Genomic DNA, 13,837 nt, shown 5'->3' with positions numbered 1-13,837 from the left:
CGTTGATCCATGGTGTCTACTTAGGAGGTCTGGACAGGTAGGAAAAGCAGACTACTGAAGCAGGACACTCTCTGGACAAACTTTCTCTTCACCTGGCAGGTGAAGAGAACCTTCCATTATTAAGTGAACCTTCTCTTCACTCAAGCAGTGACACCTGCAGAGCTCTGTTATATGAGTATTTTCCTGTGTCTGGCAGCTGTCAGAAAGGTCCTGAAGGAGACCATAGCCCTTTGGGAAATTCAGACAGAGCTGAGTGGATTTCCTAAGGCACCTCTACGGCCAGCGGTAGAGGTCTTTGTCCCTGTAACTGCAGCCCAGCCCAGCACATGAAACCCCTCCAAAGAGAAGTGAGGGGGTTCTTGGGACTGACCCATAGACGAAATGGTCATTTGGAAAGTAAGAAACACTGGCTGATTCTTTGTAGACACCTGAACATCCATGAACCATCTTGGGTCATCTGTGGCAAACTTAGGCTGAAAGACTCAAAGGCAGGTCCCTTCAAGTGGCGATGGTGGTACCCATCAGCTTGCTCCAGTTTGGGAATTAGTCCCCTTCCATCCAGGCAAAAGCCTACCGGGCATTGAGGGGCAGCCCAAAGGGCCACTGGGGCTGCTCCTCCATGTGGTAGCTGGGCTCTTGGCCCTGAGCCACTCCTGCATGCTGGGGCTTCTCCCCCAGCTGCAGAGGAAAAGGGAAGAAACGGCAGCTGAGACCATTTGAGTTCTCAAGGCTTCTTTATTGTCTTTATCTACACAAGAAGCCACTCCTATACATACATGAGATGATTGGGAAAAGTAAATAAATTAATTAAGAGGCAAGATGCTAAGAATAACATAAAATCAAAATCACATTTTTTTAGGAAACAATGATAATAAAAAATATAATTACAAGATACTGTATTAAGAGATTTTTCCAATAATCTTTATGGAAAATATTTTCCAATAATCTTTTTATAATGCCCATTAGTATTATAGGCATATTGTTGATGCTAAAGAAGCAGGTATCCAAAGAGTTTCCTCACTGCATTCTTGAGCTCCTGGTTCCTCATGCTGTAGATGAGGGGGTTCACTGCTGGAGGCACTACCAAGTACAGAACTGCCACCATCACATTTAGGAATGAGGAGGAAATGGAAGGGGGCTTTATGTAGGCAAACATGATGGTGCTTAGAAACAGGGAAACCACGGCCAGGTGAGGGAGACACATGGAAAAGGCTTTGTGCCGGCCATGCTCAGAGGGCATCCTCAGCACAGCCCTGAAGATCTGCACATAGGACAGCACAATGAAAACAAAACAACCAACACCTAAACAGGCAGAAAACATGATGAGCACTATCTCTGTGAGGTAAGAATCTGAGCAGGAGAGACTGAGGATCTGAGGAATTTCACAGAAGAACTGGTCCACAGCATTGCCTTGGCAGAGGGGCAGTGGAAATGTGTTGGCAGTGTGCAGGACAGCATGGACAAAGCCACTGCCCCAGGCAGCTGCTGCCATCTTGGCACAAGCTCTGCTGCCCAGGAGGCTCCCGTAGTGCAGCGGCTTGCAGATGGCAACGTAGCGGTCGTAGGCCATGACAGTGAGAAGGGAATACTCTGCTCCAACCAAGAAGACTAAAAAGAAGACCTGGGCAGCACATCCTGTGTAAAAGATGGTCCTGGTGTCCCAGAGGGTATTGGCCATGGCTTTGGGGAGAGTGGTGGAGATGCAGCCCAGGTCGAGGAGGGCAAGGTTGAGGAGGAAGAAGTACATGGGGGTATGGAGGCGGTGGTCGCAGGTTACAGCAGTGAGGATGAGGCCATTGCCCAGGAGGGCAGCCAGGTAGATGCCCAGGAAGAGCCCGAAGTGCAGGAGCTGCAGCTCCCGTGTATCTGCGAATGCCAGCAGGAGGAACTCGCTCACAGAGCTGCTGTTGGGCATTTGCTGGTTCTGGGCATGGGGCCCTGCCCAAGGAATAGAAAGACGGTGATAGTTTACCACAGAGTTATCTGAGAATAAACTATTTCAATTTCTCATTAAAACCCCCTAACACACTTGCCCACTTCCAGGCAGACATTTGGCAGGTCACTTTCAAGAGTTCTGATTAATGCTGCCTGAGAATGTCCTTGGGAGCAGGGTGCTCTGCTGTGGGCAATGCAGGAGTCAGTTCTGCCTTACAGCAAGAGGTGAAGAGGAACATGGGGTAATCCCAGATTCAATTCACTCCTGATATCTGGAGATTGTGCACATTGTTGCTTCCAGTTCACCCAACTGCAGAGCAGGGTTGTGGGGCTTTCTTTTTCGTATTTTTTGTTGTTATTGTTTTGTTCCAGCTGCCCCACCGCATCTGAGGGGTGTTTCTAAGGCAGAAATCCTTGGCATTTCTGCTGCACTCCAAGTGAAACCCTGTGGATCATCAGAGGCAAAGGGACAGTCCCTTAAGTGCAGATTGTCCTGTAGAGAGGACAGCCAGGCTGTCAGTCAGTCCTAGTCTCTGCTGCCCTGTGCTGGCGTCTCTTTGAGCTTCAGGACAATTGCACTCAGAGGCTCACCTGAAAAGAACCTGGACACTGCTGAGATCAGAAGAATCAAGGCTCAAATTGCACATCTCCAGCCCCCTCACCCTGTCCCTGTACTCCACTTCCAGCCAAGCACACCAAGGGCTCACTCCATATACATCTGAATCCCCCATTCCTAGCCAGCCTGGAAACAAGAACAGCAGCAGTATGTCCAGATAGAGAAGCCGGAAGGAATGTCACCGTGCTGCTGCCATGGGAGGCAAGGCCAGGGAGGGACATACAGCCACTCAGGAGCCCCTCCTCTGCTGCAGCTCCAGCTGCAGGGAAGGCAGCTCATGCTCATTGCAAATGCTGTGTGCTCAGGTCTGGCCTGCAGACACCTCCCAAAGACAGGGCACTGTCCATAGGCATCACAGGGGTTGCAGCGCTTAAAGATCATCTCCAGTAAGCCCTGAGAAAGGTCACAAATGTAATGTTGCATGCAGTCTTTAAGCTGTGGTGGCTGAAGGGACTTTAAGTTCATTGCTATCATACTGATCTCTCAGTGCAATGCTCTAGGAGTCTCAGTCTCCTGTACAATCCTGACAACCAATTACCATGAAATCTGCCTCCCCTCCACTGCAGAAATCTGAAAGCACAGACTCCAGAAAAAGTCTTACCCTTCAGGTAGACCCTGTCTTGGTCTTCCTCTTGAAAAATCCAGTCATAAATGCCATTCTCTAAAACATCTTCTACTCTGTGCTGGAGAAACAGAGAGAGGCATCCTTACAGACACTATCAGTCATCAGATGTGCCAGTTGTAGAAGAACCCTTTGGCAACTGAATCTACATTACTTTGCAGCCGGAGACTCACAGTGTCAAGAGTCTGCAGAACTGTCCTGCCTCACACTGTCCTCTGTTGTTGCACACCTCCAGCCCTTCTGCGCTGTGCAGAGGAGCTGCTCATGGGCAGAGCTGTCTCTCTGCACCATGTCCCTCTTGTCAGGAGCTCTCTCTGTCCCAGGAGCCCAGCCCAGCTCAACAGCAGAGGCCCAGCCCAAGGCATTGTAATGACACCTCTGGTGGCTTTGGTGATGAGCCCATGAAATGCTGGCACTAAGAGGAAATTGAAGAAATCTCTCAAGAAGTCCAAGTCAAATGCAACTTTCCTGGCATGCCCCCCTGAGGGCCAGAACTGACATAGCCTCCCTTGGAGCTCGTTAGAGCATAGTATTGGAGGTAGTGAAGACAAGTAGACAATGGCAATGTGAAAGTGACACTGACGCACAGAAAAACTACTGCTCGTGTTTCACCAAACACAAGGGCCAGGCCTTGACTCCTGGCCCCTGGGAAGGGCGTAGGAGATGGGGATGTGCATGGCCAAGTGCAGCAGAATGGTCTGTCCCCTGCCTGGTTCATGGGTGGCGGCAAGGAGTCATTGAGGCCCTGGTGCTTAAACAATAATCTGTCTTCTCATAGGCCTCAGTGGCAGAGAGAACAGACATAGCCATGGACACGAAGACCTCGGTTCTGCTGGAACTTTCAGTCTTGCCATAGTCCTTGCTCCTCTCCACACTGCTGTCCTAGGGACTCCCAGACTTGCACTTCTTTCCCTTCTGGCTGTAGACCCTTGTCCATGTGGTGTCACACCAGATCTGAGCTGAGTATGATAATGCAGATTTTCCTGGTGGCCATGCTCCTCGTAAGGCAGCTCTGTATGAAGCTGCCCTTGTTCCTGGTGAGCAGGCACCACTGCTCATATGGCATCCCTCATAGTGCCCAGACCCTCCTCCTCCTGGGCACTGCTCAGTCAGCAGGGTCCCAGTCCACCCTGATGTACGAGGTTACTCTTCTGATGGTGCAGGTCTAGCCTCTTCTCCTTGTAAATGTCAAGATGTTTCTCTAGGCAAAATCCTGGAGTCTCTCAAGGTTCCCTTTTATAGATGCTCCAGTCTGTCAGCTGTTAATGTCTGCAGGCAGACGGCTCACCCTGATTGTGCTGTCTCTGAGAAGATAGCAGTATTTCTGCCTTGGTCAGGCCTCACCTGGAGTACTGTATCCAGATCTGGGCTCCCCAGTACAAAAAAAAAGACAGGGATCTCCTGGAAAGAGTCAAGCGGAAGGCCACAAAGATGATACGGGGTCTGGAGCATCTTTCCTATGAGGAAAGGCTGAGAGACCTGGGTCTGTTCAGCCTTGATAAAAGAAGATTGAGAAGGGATTTTATTAATGTTTATAAATAAAATAAATGCCTATAAATATAAATAAATGTTTATGAAGTGTGAGAGACAAAGGGATATGGCCAACCTCTTTTCAGTAATAAGATGGATAAACCCATCATGTGTTAATTCCATGTTGTCATTTAGGTATTGATACTCAACTGTCAGGCACCATCTCCCACCTGGCTTTCAGACTGCCCAGACTGGTGAATGGTATGGGGAGTGGGGTCTAGATATAATGTGCCATTTTTCTGACTCTGCTGTTAAATCGGAAATTCCATTTTGAGGTGCAACAGTAATCAGACACTGGGGTACAACAGTAATTTTCAAATCAGGGAGTGCAGGGGCAGTTCAGAGTACATGTACTGTAAATTCCCAGTTTCTACAGGTGTTGGCATTGGAGCTGAAGGATCGCACACTTTCTGGCAGGTGCCAGTTTGTTCCATCAAAACATCAAAATCCAAACTACTTTCACGGTGATTATTAACCAGAAAGCAAGAAGACAACATGTGCTTCTCACACAGGAGCCATATATGTTAATTTTCATGGTCAGACATATTAAGACTTACTCCATTCACTATCAGAGTGACCATCTGATAAACACCACACGAGGGTACAAAAAGGAAAGCCACTGTGCAGTAGGAAATGTATTAGAGCAGACCGTTCTTTCTGAGAGGTATGAAACCAGTGAAAGAGACAGAGAAGAAAAAGGCAGTGGATGGGACACGCCAAGGATGAGATCAGGGCTTTCTGCAGTACCAAGGAAGATCCCCTGCACCTAGTGTGATTCCTCTGTGGTCAGAGAGAACCTGAGTGCTTTTCTGAACCAAGCCATCTGGAAGAGAAGGCACAACAGTGTCACCAAGCTAGGAGGGACCTCAATAGGCAACCTGCCGCTCCACGCAGGATCACAGCAACTTACTCAAGGCTTTAAGCAGATGGCTCTTGAAAATTTCCAGGTGTGGGGCTGGCTCACATTTTCTGAGACATAGCTTCCAGAGCTGTTCCCTTGTTGGAAAAGTTTCTGTACACATGTAGCATGAACGTCTCTTTTTTCAGCCCACTGCCTCTACTGATGTCTTGCATGGCAATGATGATCCTGAATCTGTCCTCTTGGAAACCTCTGCACAGGCAGTGCAGAGCTACTGTGTGTTCCCCTCAAAGCCATCCCTTCCCCATGCTGAACAAGGCCAGGGTTCCCATCCTCCAGCCCCGACCGTCTTGGTGGCCTCCACTGAACTGGCTTCAGTCTGTTAAGGTCTCTCTTGCATGATGGAAGATATTCATGGTGTGATTCAATGCTGCTTTAAATCATTTTGGAGAATTATGTCATGTCATGTAGAACTACAGGCCTGTAACTGGCTGTTAAAGGGAGTGGCTGCCCCGAATTAGGCTGCACAATGTGTGGATGACCATGAGACAACTTCTGATTATATGATTTTATAATGTCTGCTGATTTGCAGACATGTCGGAAATAGAACAGATGGAGAAGAGAAAAAGAGAGGCTTGGCTGTTCCTGTGGCACATGACCCCATTTGATCACCCTACACCTCTAGGGATCGCCTTGAACCCAAGGAGTAAGAAAAGGTTCAAGTGTCTTACATGTGGGCATTTGCTGCCATTTCAGTTGGTCACAGGTGTTCCCCACCAGCCTCCCAGATGGTGACTCCAGTTGCTGCTCTTTCTCCAAAAATTGCTCCATTACATATTGCAGATACACACATGTATCTTGGCCTGTGTCTGGCACTTGAAACGGAGTCAGGAGTTTGCATCTGAACAACTCACCCATGGCCACCTCCTCCATTGCCTAGCACAGGAGTTAGAAAAGGAGCTCATATGCAGGTGCCTGTTTGGTGCACTCCTGAATCAAGGCAAGAGGAACTCCACCTCTGACAGATTTGTGGTGTTCATGGGAGGAGGCTGAGTTTCCTTCCAGCCGCAAGACTGCAAAACCCCAAAAGAGATGCCTCGATTGCCTCGGCTGCATCCCTTCCCTCAGCAAGGGGAAAGGATCTCCCTGCCTGTCCTGGTCTAGCTCTCCTGTCTAATGTCAGGACAAGGCAAGGTGGTTCTCCCACCCAACTCTGCCTCTGAGAGCACAGAGAACAGTGCTGGTAAGAAATGTTGCTGTCAGCTGAGCGAGGGAACACCAGTGCCGTCTCTTTCAAGGAAACGCCTGGGGAGCCCCAGGGACATCTCCAGGGAGCCCAGTGTGGGGTGGGGAGAGCAGAGGAAGCGACGCCTTGGGCTGGACCTGTGCTGCTGAGCTGGGCCAGGCTCCTGGGAGGGAGGGAAGGAGGGAGGGAACTCCTGGGCAGTGCTGAAGGGGGACAGAAACCACGGGAAGTGTGAGGCAGCCTGCAGTAGGTGGGCAGAGGAGACCTGACTGAGGCAGGAACCTTCACAGCTCCTGGCATGGTAAGTCCCTGAGTGCAGGGCAATGCAGCTGTGGTTCCTGCAGGGATCTCCTAAATTAAGCACATCCCACAGCTTGTGGGACTTACAAGAATGACTTTTGTGGTGTAAGTCTCTGGTGCAGAGGAGGGGGACATGCTGTAGAGAAGGCCTTCCCTGCCCCATGTCCAGTGGCCAGGACCCCAGAGTTGCTTTCTGACAGGGCCGGCTGCAGCTGGGGTACAGGCAGGGGTGCCCAGGGCTGTGGTGCAGAGCAGGGTCCCTGCTGTGCCCCAGGGGCTGTGTGCCGGGGCAGGGCCTCTGCCGCCTGCCAGGCTCAGCACTCGGCCTGCCCGGGGAGCTGCCCAAGGGCTGCGGGGAGAAGCTGTGGGTGGAAGGAACCCCCCGGCAGGGCAGGGTCCTGCTGCTGCCCAGAGGCTGCTGCCTGGGGCAGGCTGCTCACAGCTACACAGCACCCCCAGGGCATTGCCCCAGGGGCTTGGGCAGTGGAAGGACAGGGCAGGGGCTGCCTGCAAGTGAAGGCACTTTCTGCAGTCTCTGCCTGCATTTTCCTGCTGTGATGAAAAAGCAGGCTGTGTGATAATGGAATGATTAGATTTCTAAAGGGACTGAGGCTCCTACAGCATTACTCTGAGGTATAAATAAGTTGCTGATGAACCTTTGAAAGTCCCTTCATTCATCTCTGCTTACACACTTTCCAGCATCTACTTTTTTTTTTTTTTTAATCTCAGGGAATTGCCAGGATATTCTTTAGGACTTGCAGACAGGGAGATGTCCCCAGAGCTGTCCCTATCCCCGGGAGGTGTCTGCAGGGCAAAGCTGCACACACAGCGGTTGGGATGGGGTCTGTGAGCATGGACAGGAGGAGATGTGGGGACAGAGAAACAGCTGCTGGCAGGCACAGCTGCAGGCAGCAGTGGCATGGGCAGGCAGTGAAAGGGAGCTGCTCCCTCCCTGCCATCCCCTGCAGCACAGGTGCCTTCATTGCAGTAGCCCCTGGTCTCCTATCCCCCTCACAAGCACAGCTTGTGTCATGGCACAGATAATCTGAGAGAATCTCTGTCCTCAGTCTTCAACTCTATATTGTCCAGGGCAGGAGCTGTCTCCTGTGCTGCCAGAGCTCCTGCAAAAATAAAGAAAAAAAAAAAAAAAGATCTTTGCATTGTCCAAGTTGCCTTGCTTACTCTTCTGAATCAGAATCCTTGTCAAGTCTTCTTACTTGCATTCTGCACAGCTGTGCTGAAAGTGTCTTTTCCACCTGCACTTGGAGCTGGCGCCGTCTTCTCCCAGCAAAGCTCAGATGATTTTTCAGCACAATCTCTGAGTGCAGCCATCCCCAAGATGAGACTGCTGCAGGCAGTGATCCACACAACAAAATACCCTCATTGAACACAGGGATCCCCTTCCCAGGTGCCCTCCCTCCAAAATCACAGCGCTGTATACACCTACATGTACCACTGCTGTGCAGTAAATATTGTCCGTAAAAGAATTTCTGGGCAGAGCCAGCTGCTGTGTATAGGACATCAGCCAGCACAAGGCAGGCCTACAGCAAGGGCGATGCACTAAGGACTTGTAGGAAAAAAAGGTAACATGAAATCTTTAATAAAGAATGAATTGAGTTTTGCTCCAAGAAACCTACCCTATCTTTCAATGTTTTTTTCTCCTTTGGCAGTGTCCATATCCAGAATCAGCAAATGCCCAACAGCAGCTCTGTGAGCGAGTTCCTCCTGCTGGCATTCGCAGACACACGGGAGCTGCAGCTCCTGCACTTCGGGCTCTTCCTGGGCATCTACCTGGCTGCCATCCTGGGCAACGGCCTCATCCTCATCGTCGTAGCCTGCGACCACCACCTCCATACCCCCATGTACTTCTTCCTCTTCAACCTCGCCATCCTTGACCTGGGCTGCATCTCCACCACTCTCCCCAAAGCCATGGCCAATACCCTCTGGGACACCAGGACCATCTCCTATGAAGGATGTGCTGCCCAGGTCCTCTTTGTATTCTTCTTGGCTGGAGCAGAGTATTCCCTTCTCACTGTCATGGCCTACGACCGCTACGTTGCCATCTGCAAGCCGCTGCACTACGGGAGCCTCCTGGGCAGCAGAGCTTGTGCCAAGATGGCAGCAGCTGCCTGGGGCAGTGGCTTTGTCCATGCTGTCCTGCACACTGCCAACACATTTTCACTGCCCCTCTGCCAAGGCAATGCTGTGGACCAGTTCTTTTGTGAAATTCCTCAGATCCTCAAGCTCTCATGCTCAGATTCCTACCTCAGGGAAGCTGGAGTACTTGTGGTTAGTGTTTCATTAGTATTTGGTTGTTTTGTCTTCATTGTGCTGTCCTACGTGCAGGTCTTCAGGGCTGTGCTGAGGATGCCCTCTGAGCAAGGCCGGCACAAAGCCTTTTCCATGTGCCTCCCTCACATGGTTGTGGTCTCTCTATTTGTCAGCACTGTCATGTTTGCCTACCTGAAGCGTCCTTCCATTTCTTCCCCATCTCTGGACCTGATGGCGGCTGTTCTGTACTCGGTGGTGCCTCCAGCAGTGAACCCCCTCATCTACAGCATGAGAAATCAAGAGCTCAAGGATGCCTTATGGAAATTGATGACTAGGTGTGTTTCAGATGCAGCAAATTTCCAATCTGCTTCTGCAGATGACTCATAATGTCAATAATTACAGGAATAGCCAATATTCCATTTTTTGTGTGTGTCTTTGTGCATATTTTTATTAGAGGATTTTCTTTGTTTTAATTCAGTTAATGTTTCCAATTAAAATGAGATGATTCACCCCATTTGCAGTTCAGTACGTACCTGTTGAATATAGGTCAGAAACTCTGCGCATGAGGAGCCAGGCTCTCTGTGAATTTGAGCAAAATAAAGAAGCCCTGCACTGCCTTTTTTTCTCTGACATCCTTCCTGTGAGACCTGTTCTGAGCCCCCAGAATGTGAGCCTGTCCAAGGTGGACTGACCAGACCTAATGTGCTAAATCTGGTGTAAACAGGCAGAGGAGAGCTCTGCAGCCCCAGGACATGCAGCAGCCTCAGCCAAGGTGTCCGGCAAGTGATTCATTGCAGCCCTGGGGCAATGGCAGTGACCCCATGAGCTGGGTCTGTCTCCCAGCATGGCCCTGCAAGAGTGCCCCTGTGCCCTGGGCACCACAGCCCCCTTTCTCTGCAGAGCAGCACTGCCAGCTGGGACTGGGGCTGGGGCTGGGGCTGGGGCTGGGGCTGGGAGGGTGCTTCCCCTGAGTGTCTTCTAGGCCAGCTTGAGGCACATGGCTTGTGGAAGTGAGTGTGATCTTCACTGTGCACCAGGAGCTGAGAGACCACCAACAGGCATGGGGCTTGAACATTGACTGTAAGGGCACTCCTGCCCTAGCACCTCACAGGACTGGCACGTAACTGGTTCTTGTGTGTCACAGAGGCTGAGAGTCCAGCAGGAGTGCCATGGGCTTGAAGGAACACAGCCAGCTCACTTCTACCTTTGCTTGTCCAAGGCCAGATACAGAGTGTTTTGTAGGTATGGTATGACAATATCAGTGGTGCCTCAGAAATTCATAATCCACTCCTAAGAGAAGGTCTGTAAAGTCAATTGTGAACTGACATTTTTCTGAAGTAGCTGACAGGTCATCCCTTGTCTCCTGGTTGGGGTCCGTGCCTTTAGGCTCACAACTGCAAGTGTCCCTGATAGGCCAGCAGAAGGCACATGGTTTGCAAATAGTCTGGGAGACCCGCTCTTTCTAAGTACCTGGTAGGCCCCATAGAGGAAGAGTTCTTAGATAACGTTTGTCAGGTCAGAGGCTTCAACTTTTGACTAAACTCATCCTTCAGCGCTGCTTTTTGTTTTCTACACTGAGGTGGCCACTGCCTCCAAGATGCCCTAGGGGAGAGGAAGCCTGCATGACAGGCTGCGTAAAGTTACCCTGGATCCATAGGAGCCATTCTGGAACCAAAACTTGTAGGAAGGAAGCACCCTTTTGTGGTGGTGCAGAGCTGCTGGTCATGTTGTGCAGGGTGCTCCTGTGGAACTTTGTGCCCTTTTCCCTCCTGACTACAATGGCACTTCTGTCTCAGGAATGGAGTAGCCAACAGAGATGAGACAGATATTCTGAGATTATGAAAGCCATCAGAAAGCTGCCCCTAAGAAGATGACTGATATGGAGAGGTCAGGAGAAGCCTGGACAGGAGAGGTATGTGATTTGGGGGAGGAAAGAGGGGCTTGGCAAGCAAAAATGAACAATTTTGAAGAGGCATGAGGGTTCAGGTATTGTTGATTCTGCTGTAACACTGACTCTGAAAACATTTCTGTTAGGCACTTACTGTGTTTCTAAACCCCTAACTGCTACTCCTCACCTTGAATGTAATTCACTACTCTCCCACTTAACCTCAAACCTTCCCTTGAAGCCAAAGCTCAAACCCGTAAGCCCATTAAATTTTCACTCACCCTGATCTCTGCCTTTATCACTAGGATAGAAATGTTCTATTTAACCCTAGCCCTCAGGCCATCCCTAAACAAAACCCTATCCCACAAAACTTGCCCATACCCTAAACACTGACCTGACACCCAAAGCTGATCACCAAACCCTCCACCTATGCCTGTGTAATGCCTGATGTGGGAAAGCTCTAACCTGGAGTACTAAAGCCCAATATCCTGGTTCCTGGAATCTAAAACCCTGACCTTCATCTCCTCTCCTACCTCTAACTTAAGAAGTTGGCCCTCTTGGCGGGAATCATGAAGTTGCTGAGTTTCATACATTGTTCAGAGATGAATGTGAGGTGATGTGTGACGTGTGATTGAGATCAGCTTGTAGGCCGCAAGGAGTAGATGGGTGGGAATGCTATGATGAGCTCAAACGTGCCTCAAGTTTTTCATAGGCCCACAGGAGGAACATGGTTGTAAAGATGACTGTGAAGTCACTTCTGTCTCTGGAGCATCAGCTCCAGAGCAAGTAGCAAGAAAGTGAATTGGAAAGGGATTGTGAACTAGCCGACAGGTCGGCCCTTGTCTCCTGGCTGGGATGTGTACTTTTAGGCTGTCATCTGCCAGCGTCCCTGAGAGGCCAGCAGAAGGTGCCCAGTTGGCATGTTGACTGTGGGATCCCCTCTGCTTAAGTGCCTGGTAGGCCCCATCCAGAAAGAAGGCCTGGAGATGGGGTTGTTCTGTCCCTTCTGCAAGAGGATAGGAATAGAAAGTAGGAGGCCCATGACTTGGTCGTGTCTAGCCAAGGAGTTTGAAATGAGCAGCAAGCCTATGGCTTGCTGGATGATTGTGAGGCAACTTGTGTCTGGTCAGCTGAGAGACCGCAGGAAGTCTGTTGGGTTGGGAGTCCTGCTTGAGGAGTGGTTTCTGAGATGACAAAACTTTGCTTGTTAGCAGGAAAGAACAGGAAAAAGATCAGCTGTCAGAAAATGCAACTTGGAAGGTGTGCAGTGAGCTTGAGGAGGAAGAAATGTCCCTCAGAGGATAATACTGTGGTGCCAGTGGTCACCTAGATGAAGTCCGTCATCAGAGCATGTCGATGTGTTTCAAAGAACTCCCATGTGAGGGTGGAGAGACATCCATGGAAATGCCCTGTTGAGAGCAAGAAGAAGGGAGAGGAGTGTCTGCAGCCTGCAGGGAAAGGGGCAGGTGTGGGACAGTGCAGGACAGCCTGCAGTGGAGATGGCTGAGGGCCCTGCCAAGGGTGAAGGGCCCAGCAAGATGGAGGTCTTTGTCCCCTTGGCTGTGGGTGATGTCTCTGCCACTGAGGCCTATGAGGAGACACGTTGTCCTCATGACACTGAGGCCTTGCTGCCTTCTTGCCACCCTGCAGACAGGGCCTGTGGCGTCATACCTTTGTCCTGCACTCAGCATCACACGGCCCACATCCCACTGCCCCATATGTGAGGGACTGGACCTCTCTTCCCAGGGCTGAGCTCAGGGCTTGACCTTTCTGCTTCACCAAAACCAAGGCTTTTCTCAGCATCATAGCCACCTGCACAATGCCCCTGACTACCTGCAATCATGGCCTGCAGTTCATCTTCTCTAACAAGTCCTTTGGGAGGCTTTGGTAGTAAAGGCCCTCCATGGGGCCAATTAAATGCTCCAGGAAACTTTGGTGTTTGCCTCTTACTTTAGGTCCTTGAGAGATTTCTTCTATCTCCTTGTTGTACCTGAGGTACCTGAGCACCAAATACACCATGGGGGTCATTAAAATGAAGAAAGCCTTAACAAGATATGTCTATTTTGACAATATAGTTCAATTGTTCAAAACTTCTACAGCTAATTAGTCAAGTTTAAGGAGTGCAGTAAAAGGAAGACTTGAATGAGGCCTTTATAAAGAAAGACTTTTCGTACTTACAGATATTTTTCATTGCTCTTGAGTTGAGGCAAATAGTGATAGCAACATTCCCCAATTATGTTGATCCAAGTTTTCTCCTAAGTCTCTCAGTCTGTTGAGGCTGGACACCGTGTAGAAAACCTTGCTCCTCACCTTCCAGCTCTGCCATTTCTCTCACTGACCACCTGAGCCTTGCATTGCTTTTCCTTACACCAGAATTCTCCACTGAAATCAGCAGCTGGATGTCACTGCCCCCTTGCACCAGCTCCCACTTTTGGCTGCACAGAGACACAGAAGTGTTTTTCCTTATTTTGAAGCAAACAACAGTAAACCATGATACAATTCACTGAAATATAGAACAAACACCTCAGCTGTGTGCCAAGTCCAGGCTGCCTCTAGACAGCTTCACTTTTCAC

The 13,837-nt window shown here is 50.0% G+C and overlaps 3 protein-coding genes across 5 annotated transcripts in view; 1 reads left to right on the top strand and 2 right to left on the bottom strand.

The window, feature by feature from the left end:
* LOC308181513 (olfactory receptor 4S2-like) overlaps window positions 1–13,837 on the bottom strand; it is a 33,342-nt gene that overhangs the window by 11,251 nt on the left and 8,254 nt on the right. The window contains exon 1 of one of the 3 annotated variants that reach the window (XM_080564902.1): window positions 13,443–13,825. The exons of the other annotated variants lie outside the window; for them this stretch is intronic. The gene's annotated coding sequence lies outside the window, so the exon portion shown is untranslated. Of the gene's footprint in view, window positions 1–13,442; window positions 13,826–13,837 lie in introns of those variants that run through there. 3 annotated transcript variants of the gene reach the window in all.
* On the bottom strand, window positions 989–2,246 carry LOC308181452 (olfactory receptor 14C36-like; the record flags this gene model as incomplete). Its single annotated transcript, XM_080564771.1, has 1 exon — window positions 989–2,246. The coding sequence occupies exon 1, from the start codon at window positions 1,913–1,915 to the stop codon at window positions 989–991; it is 927 nt and encodes a 308-aa protein (XP_080420897.1). The 5' UTR covers window positions 1,916–2,246.
* LOC308181654 (olfactory receptor 14C36-like) lies at window positions 4,914–10,118 on the top strand. Its single transcript, XM_080565101.1, has one exon. It carries the CDS (start codon window positions 8,801–8,803, stop codon window positions 9,764–9,766), a length of 966 nt encoding a protein of 321 aa, XP_080421227.1. The 5' UTR covers window positions 4,914–8,800; the 3' UTR covers window positions 9,767–10,118.

The sequence above is a fragment of the Anser brachyrhynchus genome (genome assembly GCF_964034855.1).
Source record: "Anser brachyrhynchus genome assembly, chromosome: 22".
NCBI lineage: Eukaryota > Metazoa > Chordata > Aves > Anseriformes > Anatidae > Anser > Anser brachyrhynchus.
Note: the sequence above shows the minus strand (reverse complement) of the source record. Positions and strands in the feature narration are given on the sequence as shown.